This window comes from Myotis davidii, unplaced genomic scaffold, assembly GCF_000327345.1.
Source record: "Myotis davidii unplaced genomic scaffold, ASM32734v1 scaffold363, whole genome shotgun sequence".
Taxonomy (NCBI): domain Eukaryota; kingdom Metazoa; phylum Chordata; class Mammalia; order Chiroptera; family Vespertilionidae; genus Myotis; species Myotis davidii.
In genome coordinates this window covers 463,447-475,633 of record NW_006294069.1, presented here as the reverse complement: position 1 = coordinate 475,633, position 12,187 = coordinate 463,447, and the positions used below count along the sequence as shown (strand labels likewise).

Genomic DNA, 12,187 nt, shown 5'->3' with positions numbered 1-12,187 from the left:
TCCTTCTACCTCCAGCTCAGTTCCAGGCTCGCCCCCGGGTCCTGGGCCCAGCAGGGGTGACTGTGGATAGAGTTTCTGCCCTGGCCAGCGGGGCCCCTCCCCCTTTCAGGGCCCAGTTTCTGCTTAATGAGGGGCAGCCACTCCCTCCTCCCCGGCTCACTTGCCCCAGGGAGCAGCCAGGCTGAATCACGCCCAGCAGAACTGGGCTCTGATGCCAGCATCATTGCAAGTTGCTGTCAGGAGCTACAGAGTTTTTCTTAAGGGCAGCTGGCCTGGGCAGGGTGCTGGTTGAGATGACCCCCCAAGGCTGCTGGGGTCACAAGGAAGAATTCTTGAGCCACCAGATCAGTCATCTGGGGATTCACCTTCAACTCCCATGACAGTCCCTACTAAGAGTCAAGGCTGTGTCGTCTGATGGGCAGAGTTAATGGGCACTGGACCCTTTTATAGCCCCATAAATCTGTGAATTCAGATGCCAGGGCAGCTCCCACCCCAGCCACTTCCTGTTTGGAAGAAGGATGGTCAGCACTAGCAATTATGTCCAGTGGCCGGACATGTCCCCAAACCCACAACCCTGACTCATGGGGCTATAGGACGCCCACCTCGGCTCCCTCGGGCATGAGTGCGGCCCACTCCAGGGTCCCCTCCGTCCTTGCCTTCAAATAGGGAGTGAGAGATAGAAGGGCCAGGGGATCTTGGATTAACTCCTTAGGTGGGTCTGAGGGGGAGTGTCAGAATGGGAAAGAATCTATGTGCCAACTGGTTCAACCTGACCATTTTACAGACTGGGAAACTGAGGGTTAGAGAAGAAAGGGCCTCGTCTTAGATCACACAAGGAGGCAGTGACAGAGCCCAGACTCCAACTCTGTCCCCTAGTTAAAGGCCCTGCCCAGGTCACCCCATAGGGTGGCTTCGCCATCTGGGCCCGCCCCATCCTCAAAGATGCTTTCTCTCTGAAGTCAAATGTAAACGAGGGAGTGAGGGAGTGATGCAACTGCTAAGAACAACAACTAGAACCAAAAAAAAAAAAAAAAGCTGTTAGACTTCTTCACTCTTCAGCTCTATAAAACAGGGATTACACGGCTCCCAGGAAAAATAATTAAGCCAGGAAGATGAGATGCAGGGAGGGGCTGGGGACCAGGTGGGGAGTTAGCAGGGAGGAAAGACTGAGAGGAGGAGGGCAGGGCCCTCACTTCCTCTCTCTGGCTTGGCCCCTTAAAGTCCTAGAGCAGCGGTTCTCAACCTGTGGGTCGCGACCCCTTTGGCGGTCGAACGACCCTTTCACAGGGGTCGCCTAAGACCATCCTGCATATCAGATATTTACATTACGAGTCATAACAGTAGCAACATTACAGTTATGAAGTAGCAACGAAAATACTTTTATGGTTGGGTCACAACATGAGGAACTGTATTTAAAGGGCCAGAAGGTTGAGAACCACTGTCCTAGAGGAACCTCCAAAGTCTTTAGAGTTAAAGAGACTTGGTTACTTTGGTTCCCTGACCTGCTGGGGCAAAGGGGAAGCCCTGGATATTGGCTTTCATACTCCTCAAATCCCAGAGACAACTCTTTTTCCCCCTCTTCTTCCTTCCAGAACTTCTAGTAGATGGGCATACTTTTCCATTCCTGGCCAGACCACTCTGGCCATCATGCCCACTACTCATTTGATGGCAGCTCAGCCAGTACAAACTTGTTTGAATATCAGCCTCAAATTATCCCCAGGAAGGACAATCGGGAAGATGTGGGCCTGGGCATCACCCACTGGCAGGTGGAGCTGAGTTCTGGATTACTGGGGCCTCAGCTCCCGCCTGCTGCCTGGGTAGCAAAGAAGATTGTACCCACCAGGGTACAGAACTCCTTACAAGTTCTGATCTCCCTGCACCCACCTCAGGAGAAACGGGGTTCATGCTCGGGGTGTCTGGGGGGCAAGCAGAGAAGGGAAATGGGTGCTACGTGAAGTCAAACAGCTTGAACCAGCAACTAGTCCCACCTGCTGAGTGACCTTGAACAGATGGGTCACCTTCTCTGATGTGTTTGCCCATCTGGAGAGAAGGGCCTCTGTCCTGCCTCTAGGGAGGGAGTCTGGTAGAGGCCCCAGAAGCCCGTTCTGTGGGTGACGGGAACGAGATCCTGTCCATGGGAAGGTGAGGGGAGCCAGCCAGTTCCTTGGGACACTCAAAGACCATGAAGCCCACACCCCGCTTTTTGGCAGAACTGCAGCTGAGCCTGCCGCCCACAGAGCAGATCCTAATCTCTCCCTGGGAGGCAATGGGTTCTGCGGTCCCAGCATCCATGTCACCTTGGCCGGCCAGCTTCTACCCAAATTCCTCCAGCCCTACGGCATCCTGGGGGCAGGGGTGGGGACAGCCTCTCATTTCTTCCCCAGCTCTCTCCCCACTTGGAGAAGGTGGATGCTCCTTGAGGCCTAACAGGACTGACATGTCCACCTTCTGCCAGCATGAGGTCTGACTCCAGCCTGCTGTGTCAGCTTGCGTGCATGGCTTGAGCTCCCTGTTCTCCACTCTGTCCTGCAGAAGTGGAGACCAGGGGAAGCATGTGGGGGGCAAACCTTCTTCTGGATTTCATTCTCACTCTTCTCCCACCTCCCAGCGGAGTCCTCTGGCTCCAGAGAGGCCTGGCTTGCTCAGCGCCGAGGCATGGGGGAGTGGGAGTGGGTCTTGGGCTCACCTTGAAGTATGGGAAGTGCTCCGTCATAAAATTGTAGATCTCGCTGACAGGAAGGCTCCCAGTTTTACTGTTCTTAAGGGCCATGAAGATGAGGATGCTGAAGGCAAAGAAAACCCTGAGAGTTTTAACCTCAGACCAGGCCCGGAGTCTCCCCCAAACCCTCTGCCCCAGCTGGAGTAGTTGAGGAGAGAGAACCTGCTGTAGAGTTCATGGGTGAGAGCCTCCATGAGGTTGAAAGGAGAAGGGATGAAAACGTGTTTACTGAAGCCAGAAATTACAGATCTGAGGGTCCTGTGGAATCTGAGAGACCTGGGCTGCAGTCCTGGCTTAGCCACTCACCAGCTGTGTGACCTTTGGTGAGTGCCCTAACCTCTCTGAACCTCAGTTTCCTCAGCTTTGAAGTGAAGAATGTAATAGCTACCTCAGAGTTGTGAGGATTAAGGGTGATGCCTAGCACATAGAAGCACTCATTAAATGGGAGCTGTCATTACTAGTCAACCCTCAGCCAACTGCAGAAATGCTGGATAGATAGCAAGGGAGGGAATTAAGGTTTTTTGAGCCTCTACAATGTGCCAGGCATATTTTTGCACTTAATCCTCCCAAAGGCCCGAATATTGCTGCTTTTTATTTTTAAAACAAATAAACAAAGGCTCAGAGAGATTAAGTAACTTGCCTGAGGTTTCACAGCTAGTACATTCCAGAGCCTGAACTTGAACCCAGTTCTGCTGGACTGCAAGGATTGCATGTGCTCCTCTCTGCATATCATCCTACCTCCCCGCAAACTCCTCTGCGTTCTTGGCTGCTGTTTAAATTCCTTTTCCTTCCCCTGAGCTCACACTGGCTAATGACCTGACCCCATGTGGGGCCTGGCACCTAGGAAGTCGAGTGTCAATGAGGCTGAATGAAGGAAAGTTCAGATAGACGGTCTCCCAGACAGACTGGGTGCCGCTGGCCTGGCATTTACAACCCTGGCCCCAGAGAAGGGGCACCAGATCTGGAAGGTGCTGTATAACTGAGTCACATCTGCAGTCCTCATTTCTCGCTTATTTCCAGCAGAGCTTTGGGGTGGGGCTTCTCTCTGTATCTGGGGAAGGAAGGTGGGAGTAGGGGGCAAGCATCCTTCCTGAACTCTCAGACCCAGGCCCTGGGCCCCAGGAGTCTAGAACTGTGCAGGATAACACATCTGCTGTTGAGCCACAGACATGGCTTCCCAGGGCTAGACAAGAGGTCAAAAGTGATCTAGTCTATTCCCTTGTCCCCATGAAAAAAATCCCTTCTCCAACACACTCTAGAAGCCCATCCAACTATGAACCCCCACCCCCAACACACACACCGTTACCCTTATACCATGAGGATTCCATGCCTCAGTTTCCCCAAGGGTCCTCTCACCCCTCTTTGTTCCATCCAGGAGTGCTGGGAGACATACCTGTAGGAGTAGATGGGTTTGGGGAAGAGTGGCTGGTGCCCATCAGTGCTGGCCTGGGGTGCAATCCGCTGGTACGGATAGTGTGGGGAGCCCAGGTAGGGTACAGGGTAGCTGCCGCCACCTGGTGAGTACTGTAGAGGTCAAAGGAGGCAGAGTGGTTGCCATGGTAACCATCCTTCCCAAGAGGAGGCTCCCCTTCCCTCAGTCATGTACATCCAGAGAGAGAGCTGAGACTAGAATCTTCTCTCCCTGGTCCTAGGCTCCACCACTCATGGTCATGGGCTCCAGTGGCAGAGCTACCTGAGGGGCTTGGCCAAGGGTGTGGACATCTGAGTGCCTGTGAGGAGATCCACATTCTAGAATTCAGGATCTCAGAGGCCTCAAAGCTCCCTTGGTCCAGCACTTTTCTCTGAGGCCTTCTGGGTACTCTGGTTGCCATGGTGATGGGATAGCAGCCTGGCCGCGCTAGAAGTGCGATGGGTAGTCCTGGCTTCCGCACCCTCCTGGGCAGGCTCTCCAGGCCTCCCTTGCATCTCCTAGGGCAGCGGGGCCGGAAGTGGGATGTCCAGCCTGGGCGTTTGCTGTGCACTGCCACCTTTTATGAGTTTCAGTGGCTCTTTGAAAGGGCCGGTCATGGTGGTGGGCAGGTGGGGGTAGGAGGTGGTTTTACAGCAAAGGGAGTGGCTGTGGTGCCAGGGATGGTGTTTTATGGGGGCGAGGGGGAAGGGAGACTCTGACTCCCCCATCTGCTCCAAGCTGATGTGCTTTTTCCAGGTCACCCGAGCGGCACGTAGTGCCTGAGTCACCCCCTCTGCAGTCTCCATAAAGTCCTGGGTGCGGCCATCTTGGAGGTTGGGGTGCAGAACGCAGAGGGCATCAAAGCAGGGCGGGCACGGTGAGGCCATTTAAGGTCTGGTAGCCCCTTAGCCCTGCTGTGTTGTTCCCTGACGGGCCAGGCTGCCTCAGGAACACCCTCTCCCCCGGGTCAGACCAGCGGCCTCGGGAAGGCTTTGACCGTTCCAGCTGGGCCCCTCATGGGATGACCCCTCATGTGTCCCCTCTGCTTCCTTCCAACTCTTTCTTTTTTCCCACAAACCAAGCAGCCTGGCTACTTCCCCCCGCCACGTGCCTGCCTCCCGGGCTGTGCCAAGACCAGGGCCAATGCCAAAGGCTGGGAGTAGAACCTGCTCCACAGGCAGGGCCTGTCTCAGTGCCAGGCTGCAGGTGGATGGAGCTGGGCGCTGGGCAGCCACTTGCTCCGTCTTGCCCGGCGACTCCTGGGAGCTGCTTACCTGCTCTGGGGCTCTTTTCTTTCTTTCTCTTTCTAAAAACCTCCATCCCATGCCCGTGTGGGGCAATTACTTGGCATCCTGTACATCTAGGAGGAGCTGAAGCTGGGCAGTGAGGTGGGGAAGGGGAAGACGGCTGAAGGTCATGGGGACTTGGAGCCTCCAGGTGGGAAGGTCCCCTAACCCGATGCCTAGTCCCACCCTGTCTGAGCTGAAAGGAAGTTTGAGGCCAAGGCCGCATAGGAAGATGGTGGCCGACCCGGGCGGCAGTCCATTGTTCGCTGCCCTGCTCAGCCTTGTGTGTCACCCCACACACTCCTTTTCTCTCGGCCTCATCTTTGTCTGGTTCTCCTCCTCCCTCCTTTTTTGGTTCACATCCGGTCCCTGCCCCAATCTCAGCCCCAATTCTCTTTTCTGAGACCTCTCAGGTTCTACCTCGGTCTCAGAAAAGTCCTGCCCAATCCCACAGAAGGGCAATTGCTTCCCTCCCCATGAACCCTGCCCCCACCCCCATTGGCCCAGCCTGAGGATTAAGGCCCTGCTGCCCACCCAGATGTATGCACACCCGCACACCACACACCCACAGGATCCTGAGACTCTGGGGAAGCATGCCCGCTTGCCCCAGACCCACCTGGTGGAAGGGAGGCTGGGAGGGGCAGTACATGTGCTGCAAGGGGGGCTGGAAACAGTACATGCCAGGACCAGTCTCCAGAGCTGGGGGCTTGACCTTGACTTCCGACCCCTGTTGGAAGAAAAAGCAGGTGACTGGGCTAGGCCTTATTTTTCTTCCTTCCTCTTGTCTGTGTCTTAAATCTTCCACAAAAACAACCCCTTCTGTGCCTCCCCCAGAACTTATTCCTGGAGGACAGAGAACAGAGAAGGACGGGGATTTTTCTGAGGGTACTCAGCAAATTAGTGGTGGAGCTGGAGCTGGAACCAGCAGTGCTCCCTACCTCCCACCTCACTGCAGGTGAAAGGCTGAGACTGGGCTGTCCAGAGGAGTGGGGGAGACGTGTCAATGGTTTCACTGAGGCTGGGGTAGGGCAGAGATCTCCCTGGAAGGGCACAGGGTGCAGGGCCTGACCCCTCTCACCAAGCTGAGCCCAGGGCCTGCTTGCTGGTTCAGAGCCCCCAGCCTTTTAGAACAGGCCTGCAGAGGACACCACGGAAAAGGCCCCAGCTCCGCAATTCCCACTGCAGAGCCTCGGTGAGGGGAGCACAGGGAGTGACCAGAGAGGCTGGTCCAGCGGAGGCCCTCAGGCCTTGCCACTTTCTCTTTTGCGAAGCCCAAGGGAGCTCCAGCAGGCTCCCTGGAGGAGGCTAGTGAGTCCTCTCTCTGTCCTCCCCAACCATCCCCCGGCCCCTCAGAGCCTCTGCACCCCGCTCCAGGGCGTCTGCCCCATTGCTGGTCTGCATGCGCCTGTGGCACTCTCTCAAACTGGCCCAGGGAGCCTGGAGCTCCTGCCGGTAGTGGTGGCCGGACTCTGGCTTCCCATGAATTGTGAGCCCCTCAAAGAGTCCTCAGGGCCTAGCACAGAGCTCGGCCCAGGAAGATCAACAAGGTTGGAAGGTCAGCAAGGCCTGGAGGAGGTGGGCCGCTGTTCCTGGGGCTATGGGGGAACCGGGGAACCAGCATGTGGGCCCAGAGGGTCAAACCAGCTGAGAGCTCTTTCTGGGTGTGCCCTGGGGTTGCTGATGCATAGATAGCCACAATCATAGAATCTCAGGCCTGGAAGGGCCAAGAGCATTGTGTCCAACCCCCTCATTTGGCAGATGATGGGGCTAAGCCCATGAAGGGGAATTGATGTGCCCAGGTCACCTAGACAGTCGGCCAGCGAGCGGTGGGGCTCTGGGCCTGAGCTTTTCTCCACTGTGCAGGGGCTCCAGTCTCAGCCTCACCTCTTACAGGCCAAGGGACAAGTCACTTGGCCTCTACGGGGCCTCAGTTTACCCATCTGCAAAATGGAGATAGCGGGAGCTCTTTAGAGGGTTGTTGTGAGGATTAAATGGGGCGCTTGAAAGAAATCGCCTGGCAGAGTGACCAAGGGCAGGCACCTAGTGGGCATCGGGTGTGAGTATGATGGTGCCTCACTGTGAGCTGCTGTCATGTTCCAGAGGCCTGAGGAGAAGCCATCAAAAGGCCCAGCACCAGAACAAGGCCCTGTCTTGGCCACACCTAGTAGGTGCCCAACCCTTTTCTCTATCTTCCAAGCCTGGGAAAACAGGTCTTTGTTGGGGGTGGCCGGGGGGTGGAATGGGAGCCTTTTTGAAAGCAAGAGGTGAGGCGGTCTGGTGGCCATCTAGAGCAGGCACAGCCCAAGCTGAGTCTGCTCAGTGCGCACCACCCCAGGGACCTCCAAAGCTGGGGAGAAGGGAGCAAAGCTCCTTTTAGCTTTCTCTTCCCAAGGCAACAAGTCTCTGAGGCAGACACTATTAAGCACACTTTTTGAATGAGGCTCAGAGAGCGTAAGCGATTTGCCTAAGGTCACAGCGCTTGAGGATATGGCCGTGGAGGACACGTTGACCTTCCAAAGTGCTTTCAAGGTATTTCTACAAACATACCCAGGTCCCTCTCTGGGCAAAGAATGGGGCCAGGAAGTATCCTTTGAGAAGACTTAAGTCCTCTCTCAACTCTGCAAGCTGATGCTGGAGAGGGGAATATTGTATTCTGTGGCTCCTCTCTTAACCCTTTCTCTTGGTCTCTGGAATGTGTTTTTCTCCTCACATTTGCATATGGGCGTATCTACGTCTGGCTGGGGATTCTTGACACTTAAACAAACAGAGAGAAGTCACACACTGGGATCCTGACTCAGGAGCCACTGGGAAGCTGCCAGCTCGCTTCCTTAGCCTGACCTGCCTACCCCACCTTGTCTCCTCCAGGCCGGGCCAGGCCAGCGTGCCCTTCCTCGTTGACCTGGAGGCCCCGAGTCTCTGAGCTTGCTGCTTCCTTGATACACACAGAACCTGAGTGGAAAGGTCTGGGAAGGGAAGTGGGGAGGAGTTTGATCTCTGAGGACTCACCTGGGCTGCTGGGAGCGGGCACAGAGGATAAGTGGGCTGCCCACTGCCCACTGGTACTTACCAGGACTTGGGGGCTGTGCTCATGGCTGGAGTAGGGGAGCCCATTGCACCAGGCCTCTGCTGAGAAGCCAGGCAGGAAGGCCTCAGCCTCCCCCACATCCACAGGGATCTCTTCAAAGGCCTCCAGCACCCCCGGGGTCTTAAAGGCGTGTCCATCGAGGGCCAGGGCAGTCTGGGCCTCGGGGAAGATGTCCTCCTGGAAATGCCGCTTGTACGGGTGGAAAGGCACGTGGCCGCCCTTGAGGAAGCGCCCGGGACTGCTGGCCGGGCCCTCTTCAAAGCTGAAGCCGGGGTACTTGTCTGAGGGTGAGAGCCGGAAAGGGCTGGGACCAGGACCTGCCGCGCAGTGGACTTGCTCAGGGCCTGGTGAAGCGATGCTGGGGCTGTGTGGGGGCAGTGAGGGTGCCCTCTCCGGAGGGCCATCGGGCACAAATGACGAGCAGCTGAAGCCGGCATGCTTCTGGGTGGACAGAGGAGACAGGCCTGTGAGTGGAGGCTGGACCGGGATCCTACTCTGTGTTTGGGTAAAGGGGTCTGGGGCTGAGCTCTTGGAGCCCCCATATGATGGAGGAGACCTAGTCTGCCCTTGGAAGCCCCAGTACGATGAGGATACACTGCTCTTAAACCCGGGGTGCCCCAGTAGATGGATGCACGTCCCTGCTCTGGAAAAGCCCCAGCCTGAAGGAATGAGCCTATCTGAATACCTCTGGGTCTTGGAGCCACTGGGTCGTTGTTTGCTGGTGGAAGGGACAAGACGGACCCCAGGGAGGTCCCTGGAGGGTGGGGGTGATTGTTCACCTGTTTCCCATGCAGCCCTCAGGACTTGGCCTCAGCCCAGGCCTGGGTGCCGGGTACTTACGCTCTGTGGGGCAGGCGAGCCTGGGAGGCCCGGGGCCTGCATGAGGTCCCCTTGGGGCTCGCCCTCCAGTCTGGTGGGGCCCGGCAGCGTGACGTCAGACTGCGGCGGGAGTAGCGACACCATCACCCAGTCCTGGCCTCGAAGAAAGCCGGCTGTGATGAGAATGAGGCCCAGTGTCCGGGGGTGACCAGTCCCAAGTCCACCATCTCCACTCCCACCCCATCCCAGGGCTGGGATCCTGACTCCAGCCTGACATCTTGATGAGAAAGACAGACAGACAAAGACACTGAGAGAACATTAGAAACAGAAGTAAGCAGGTCATGTGAGAGATAGAGCAAGAAAGACACACAGAAAGAGAAGCCTGGTGGGGAGAGAGGAAAACAAACCAGTTAGGAGCCTCCCCTACCCCCCATGGAGGGAGAGCTTGGCTGCTCTAGACTCTGCAGCTGCAGAATAGTGAACTAGGAGAGGTTCCCAGCGAGACCCTGCCTCCGGCTCCTGCCACCATGAAGGTCTGGGCTAGGTGACTGTGGCTAGTAGTCTCTGTGCAGTGGCTGAGCAAGTGGGTGGTCCTGGGAGGAAGGGGAGCTGGAGAAGGAAGGAAGTGGGCCAGGCCCAGGTGGGAGTGACCCTCCCACTGCAGGTGACCAGCCCTCAGCAGAGGCCTGTGGTGCCACCCTCGGGCACCTTGGCCTGGCTCTCAAGACCAGGGTACAACTTGAAGGGACCTGACTGCTCGTGGCCCTGAGAGCCTGGCATGGCACAGGGGATGGTGCCACTCGTCCACTGTGGAATGTCTGGCTGTTTTCTCCTGTGTTCTTCACATTTTGCTCTGGCCACTGACCTTTCTGAGCTGTTGTTTCACTGTTTGAAACACTAGAGACTTAGACTACATGATATCTGAGGGCTCCTTCTGCTCAGACCTTCCAGAATTGTAAGAGAACTCTGTCCCCAGCATAGCTGTGTGGTTGAGGACTCAGCTCAAAGCCAGCCTTGGGCTTTCCTTGCTAGCTGTGCCAGCGAAGCTCTCTGAGCCTCAGCATTATCATCAGCAAACCAGGGAGAGAGCGAGGACCTCCCTCGTGGGCATGCCGTATCAACGGAAATCGTGCACGCGCAGTAGTTAGCACAGCGCCTGGCACATCGCAAGTGCTCAATAAATGCCAGCTCTCATTATTCGGTGGCTTACTGGTATGGCTCTTACTATCGTTATCTCTCAGTTCTCTGCCTTCCTTCTCCACCATCTGCAAAGAGCAGATTCTCTTGAATTTACTTCTCCTGACCTAAGGGGTCTCTGATAAAGGCTACCATTTACTGATGCCTGCTCTGGGCTGGCCACTGTGCACATGATGTGGAGAATTTTATCATTGGTTTGTTAGAACAGCTGTGAGGAAAGTACATTATTAATCCCGCCTTTCAGATGAGGAAACTAAGGCCCAGAGGGGTTATGTGACTGGCCAAGTCACATAGCTAATCCTTGATAGAGCCAGGATTCGAACCCAGATCTGTCTGTCTCTGGAGTCTGTCTTACAGTTTCTTCATTTGGCGGGGGTCAGTGGGGCGAGCTGGGGTGGGGCAGGCAACAAGGAAAGCATGAGGTTCGTACTTATCCCTCTTACCCAGGACCCACTCATGCAGCACTAACTGCATCTCCCAAACCCTGAGCTCCTAGGGGCTCTGGGAAGGAGGGATGGTCTTGCTGACTCCATGGTGCTCAGCCTGGGGTTAGCACATCTTTGCTACATTATCTCCTTTGTTTGATAGGAGGTTAACAGGGACGAGGAAGGGAAAGCATTTGCCCAACGTCCCTCAAGGGATCAGTGGTGGAGAGGGCTGGTCGCTGGGATCCAGGTGGGGGCCTGGTAGGAGGCTCTCCCGCCCCTTCAAGAGTCTCCACCGCCCCTTCTCCATGTCCAGGCGCCCGCTCACTCGGCAATGCTAAATGTGGCGTGACCGGGAAGCGCCGAGCTGGCCGTAACTGGACACCGAGGTGGAGCAGGCATGGGGCCCAAGGGGCAGGGCAGCCCATCTCTGGCTCCGCATGACCGCCTGGTCTGGCCCCCGCTCCCTGGACAGCTCCTGGACAGCGGGGGCCTGCCTGTCACACCTGGCCCTGGCCCAGAGTTGCTTTCCCAAGGCGTTCTCCAGCTCCTCCAGCGGCCAGGCTCGGGTGGGGGACCTACCCACGCCCCCCCCCCCCCCCCCGCAGTGGGGGGTGGTTGGTCCCCTCTGGAGGCAGAATAAAATGTGGTTGAGAGCAAGGGTTTAGGATTTCAGCTGACTTGAGTTTGAATCCCAGTGGTGTCACCTCCTGGCTGGGTGACTTTGAACAAACTGTGTAATTCTCTCTCTTTCTTTGCTCCTCTGGTCAATGGGGATTGTGCACCCACCTAGTCGGGAAGATTAGGTGAGATGATGGGTATAAGGTGCCCACACATAGAAAACGCTGAAGGACACATGTCACACATCTGGCCTCATTGGCCAACTGTGGCCGTGGTCTCTGAGCCCAGACTCTATTTTCCCTGATGGTCTCGCTGCTTCAGGCCTGACAGGCCTGGGGAGTTTGGCTTATGGCCCCATGCCCGGTGGCAGCTGCCCTTGTGAGTCCTTCCTGTCTGCCTGGCCTTCCCTCAGCTTGGCCATAAGGGGGCTCAGGCCCCATCTTTGCTCCTCTGAGGCAGGAACTTCAGGAGGGCCTCTCAGCCCCAGGTTGGGCCGTACCGGCTCCTGAGGGTCTGGCCTTCCCAGAAGGATCCCTATAGCATCTGCCTCACCCCATCCTTGCTTTAGTCCCTACATCCCAGGACATTGTCTGTAGCCCCGGCTGAGTTCCTGCATGTCAGAGG

General features: G+C 56.4%; 1 protein-coding gene across 4 annotated transcripts in view; it reads right to left on the bottom strand.

Annotated features, from left to right (window-relative positions):
• FOXN1 (forkhead box N1) overlaps positions 1-12,187 on the bottom strand; it is a 28,338-nt gene that overhangs the window by 5,153 nt on the left and 10,998 nt on the right. For 2 of the 4 annotated variants that reach the window (XM_006768015.2, XM_015566722.1), the window contains exons 2-6: positions 9,342-9,493; positions 8,484-8,942; positions 6,033-6,143; positions 4,113-4,243; positions 2,687-2,783 (exon numbers count right to left, since the gene is read on the bottom strand). In XM_006768015.2, coding sequence (XP_006768078.1) covers positions 2,687-2,783; positions 4,113-4,243; positions 6,033-6,143; positions 8,484-8,942; positions 9,342-9,464 — 921 coding nt within the window. In that variant the 5' untranslated portion in view covers positions 9,465-9,493. The remainder of the gene's footprint in view (positions 1-2,686; positions 2,784-4,112; positions 4,244-6,032; positions 6,144-8,483; positions 8,943-9,341; positions 9,494-12,187) is intronic. The other 2 variants (XM_015566724.1, XM_015566723.1) reach the window with 2 other exon arrangements.